The sequence below is a fragment of the Daucus carota genome, chromosome 4 (genome assembly GCF_001625215.2).
Source record: "Daucus carota subsp. sativus chromosome 4, DH1 v3.0, whole genome shotgun sequence".
In the NCBI taxonomy this organism is placed as follows: domain Eukaryota; kingdom Viridiplantae; phylum Streptophyta; class Magnoliopsida; order Apiales; family Apiaceae; genus Daucus; species Daucus carota.
Window position 1 is genome coordinate 19,813,731 of NC_030384.2, and position 3,926 is coordinate 19,817,656.

General features: G+C 38.1%; 1 protein-coding gene across 1 annotated transcript; it reads right to left on the bottom strand.

Annotated features, from left to right (window-relative positions):
* Positions 1-257: 257 nt before the first annotated feature.
* Positions 258-2,971, bottom strand: LOC108216978 (uncharacterized). Its single transcript, XM_017389838.1, has 2 exons — positions 1,653-2,971; positions 258-1,548 (listed from the first exon to the last, which is right to left on the bottom strand). The coding sequence occupies exons 1-2, from the start codon at positions 2,969-2,971 to the stop codon at positions 258-260; spliced, it is 2,610 nt and encodes an 869-aa protein (XP_017245327.1).
* Positions 2,972-3,926: the final 955 nt, after the last annotated feature.

Consider the following 3,926-nt stretch of genomic DNA (forward strand, 5'->3'; position numbering starts at 1 on the left):
TCAGTCAAAACAAGCGATGCCAGAATTTGATTTAACACAGAAACTTGTTCAGCTTCCCAAGCTCTCAGATTTCTTGTCCAAATTGGGTCTGGTAGTCCCCCCCAACCAATCCAAACTTCCCAGATCAGCCTCAAAGATGCAGTTTTCATCCCAGAAATATTGTATAATCTAGGGAACACCTTTTGAAGAGGGCTTACGCCATACCATACATCCTCCCAGAACCGTACACTTCTTCCATTGTTAACTTTCCAAACAAATTAATTAGCTAGCAGATTCTTATCCCAACCTGACTGCTTGATTTTATGTAAGCTGTTTAAAGTATAGCTCGAAGTTCCATCCAACTTTATATTCCACGGATCATACCCCAAAATGCTCCCATATTTACTCTGAAGCGTGACATTCCAGAACTTATTTCTCTCATTAATACACCTCCACCACCACTTTCCTATCATAGAAATATTCCTCTCCCTTATTTTAGCAATTCCCACTCCACCTTCAGCTTTTGGTCGACAAATCTTTTCCCAAGCAATTAGATGCATTTTACTTTGTTCTTGGCCATTACTTTCTTTGCACCCCCAGAAAAAATTTCTTCGAATTTTTTCCAATTTACTGACTACAGTCTTGGGCATTAAAAACATATTAAACCAGTAAATAGGCAAACTATCTAGCGCCGCTTGAAGTAAAACCACTCTACCAGCTAATGAAACTGATCTACCTTTCCATCCAGCTAGCTTCTTCTTAGTTTTATCCAACAATGGATCCCAAAATTGAACCCTTTTAGGAGACTTAGCCAGCTCAAGACCCAGATATTGAAAAGAATCCTCTCCTGGAAAGCAGCCAATAGCGGCTGACCACTCCTGAATTTCTTCTTTGCTATTGTTGAATCCATACAGCTTGCTTTTGGAGTAATTTATTTTCAAACCTGAAAGGATTTCAAAACCTTGCAGCACTCTCTTCACACCTTTTATAGCCTCAATATTATTTTCCACAAATATTACTGTGTCATCCGCATATTGAAGATGCGACACAGTACCTCCCTCATTTCCCAATCGGATGCCCTGGAATACTCCCGCTTCTTCAGCTTTTACCAACATACAATGTAAAACCTCTCCTACAAGATTAAACAAAAGAGGAGAGAGGGGATCCCCCTGACGAAGCCCTCTTTCTGGGGTGAACTCCTTTGTAGGCGACCCATTTACTAGAACTGAAATACGACATGTCTTCAAAATTGCTTCAATCCATTTAACCCATTTGTCTTGAAAATTTAACTTTTTAAGAAGGTGAATTAAGAAATTCCAATTCACCGAATCAAACGCCTTTTCAAAATCTAACTTTATAATTACCCCCTGACACCTATTTCGCTTCAAGCTCCCAATAATTTCACTTACTAACAGAATACCATCCGAAATTTGACGACCATGCATAAATCCACTTTGTACCTCCGAGATCAGATTGCTCATAACCCTTTTAAGTCTAATAGCTAGAAGTTTTGTGACAAGCTTCATGCTAGCATTAATCAGACTGATCGGCCTAAATTCTTTAGGGGTCCTAGGCATATTACATTTTGGAACTAATGCAATAAAAGAGGAGTTAAAACCACCAGGAAACATACCAGTGCACATAAAAGTTTTAATACATGACAGAAGATCAACCTTGATCCAATCCCACATAGTAACTCCAACTCCCCCATAGTAACTTCTTCTATCATCTTAACTGATTCATGATTAGATAGCTTGCGCTCCATCAAGCAGCCCAACGAAAAAATGCTGTTCGGATGCTTTTCTTCAAAGAATTCCTTGAAGTAGCGGTATAATTCATTTTTCACCTGACCTGGATTATCTATCCAACTACCATCCAAACCCTGAATGCCATTTATCCTGTTTTTGGACCATTTATACCGCATGATATTGTGAAAGAACTTAGTGTTCCTATCTCCGTCGATATTCCAATTTATCCTCGCTTTATGCTGCCAAATCTGAGCCCTCTGGTCATATAGTTTCTCCAATTCTATATTCAGAAACTTGTTCCTACTTTCATTCCCTTGTTCATCTGCTTGAAATTGTTCCACTTCCATCATCTTAATCCGATCATCAATGTTGCCATTTTCTTCTTTATTCCACGTAGAGAGCCATTTCCTGACATGCCGTATTTTCTGGAAATAGTTTCCATCACCTTTCGACTTCCAAACATCCTTAATTCTAAGTAAAAGCTCTTTGTCTTTCAACCAACAATTAAATACTTTGAATGGTTTGGCACCCCAATTATCTTCAAACAGATAAAGGAGAATAGCTCTGTGATCCGAGTTCAATCTACCCAGCACCTTAACTTTCCAGTCACCCTTGGAGTACATCTCCCAATTTACTAGCGCACGATCAAGTTTGCTCTGCCTCGTATTTGGACCACACCAAGTAAAGTTCGATCCAACCATCAAGACATCAAATAACTCATTTTCCGCAATAAATTTGTTGAAATACTTTGAGTCAGAACTCCTGTAATCACAATTCTTTCGGTCTTCTGCTCCTCTTACACAATTGAAATCTCCAACCAAACAAATCGCTTTATCCTCGTGCATGGAAATTAAATCTCCCAGATTTGACCATAAGCTTCTTTTTTCCGTGGAGCTTTGAGGACCATATACATTTATACATATAAATTTTTGTCCTGAACTGGACACCTGACCTACTAGAGCTAACCAATTTTTGTTCCCTGAAGATGTTTCCAACTTGATCAAATCATCATCCCAAAAAATTATTAATCCTCCAGACAACCCTTGTGGGGGAATTTCCAACCAGCAATTAACATTCCACGCACCCAAAGATCTCCTCACCGCTGCTTCCTTAGATTCTTTCTTAGTCTCTTGAAGACAAACAATTGACGGTCGACTACCTTGGATTATCTTTTTCAGGTTATCTCTATTAGGCTTTTTCCCAATCCCCCTGATATTCCAGCTAAGAATAGAAATACACTCCATAAAGGTTTTTAGACTAATGAAATATAACAGAGGCAAGAATTTAGGCTTTAACCAATCTGGCTTCAATGGCCTTAATGGATTCAATCTTATCTCCCTTACCTTCAAGACCCATGAGCAGACAGGTATCATAAATTTTTTCCGCCTCGCTCAAACCCTTAAAACCAACAACAGATCCGCCTGTAAGATTCAAAGCAAAGGCTTTGTTGAATTTCTTTACTTTCTTTTTTGCCGGCCTACCTCTCTTCCTACCCAGATTGAGTTTAACCAGTTTATCCTCTACTAATAAGACAGAACTTAGTGAAGAATAATCCTTGTCCGACAATTGGTCCTCATTATCACTAGTACCTTGGATCAGGAACTGATCAACCTCACTGGCAATAGAAGAAACCTCAATGTCTCTTGTATTCTAGATGGAAATATCATGGCAATTCTGTATGGATTGAGTTTATTTATTAAATTAATTCACTCTCGAATTAATTTATTTTATGAATTTATATAATTAACTTAATTAAGTGAATAATTTTCTATTTTATATATATACTATTATATTTCTTTAATAATCACCAAAACAAGCTCAGCAAGACAATCCATGATTGTCTTACTGAACTTGCTACAAGGGATGAAAGTGGTGTGCAAGACAATTCAAATGAATTGTCTTGCCATATGGTTTAATGAAACAGCAAGACAATTCAAATGAATTGTCTTGCCGAAGATCACACCACTACCAAGACATTCTGTTTGTCTTGCCGAAAGTTTGAAGGGCTGCAAGATAATCTGTTTGTCTTGCCGAATGTACTAAGATGATCAAGACAATTCTGATTGTCTTTCTGCCATACGGATTGTCTTTGCTTCCCTTTGAATTGTCTTTCCCTTTAAGCAATTGTCTTGCTGGCAAGTTTAAAGCTTGGTAGACAATCTAAAATTGTCTTACCTTGCCTTGTGTTGTCTTGCCCAA

Excerpts from the sequence above, each read along its gene's own strand:
- LOC108216978 (XM_017389838.1), bottom strand. The coding sequence starts at position 2,971 with ATGGAGTGTATTTCTATTCTTAGCTGGAATATCAGGGGGATTGGGAAA. Across the intron at positions 1,549-1,652 it reads CTATGTGGGATTGGATCAAG|GACCCCTAAAGAATTTAGGC; the intron begins GTTGATCTTCTG and ends TAATATGCCTAG.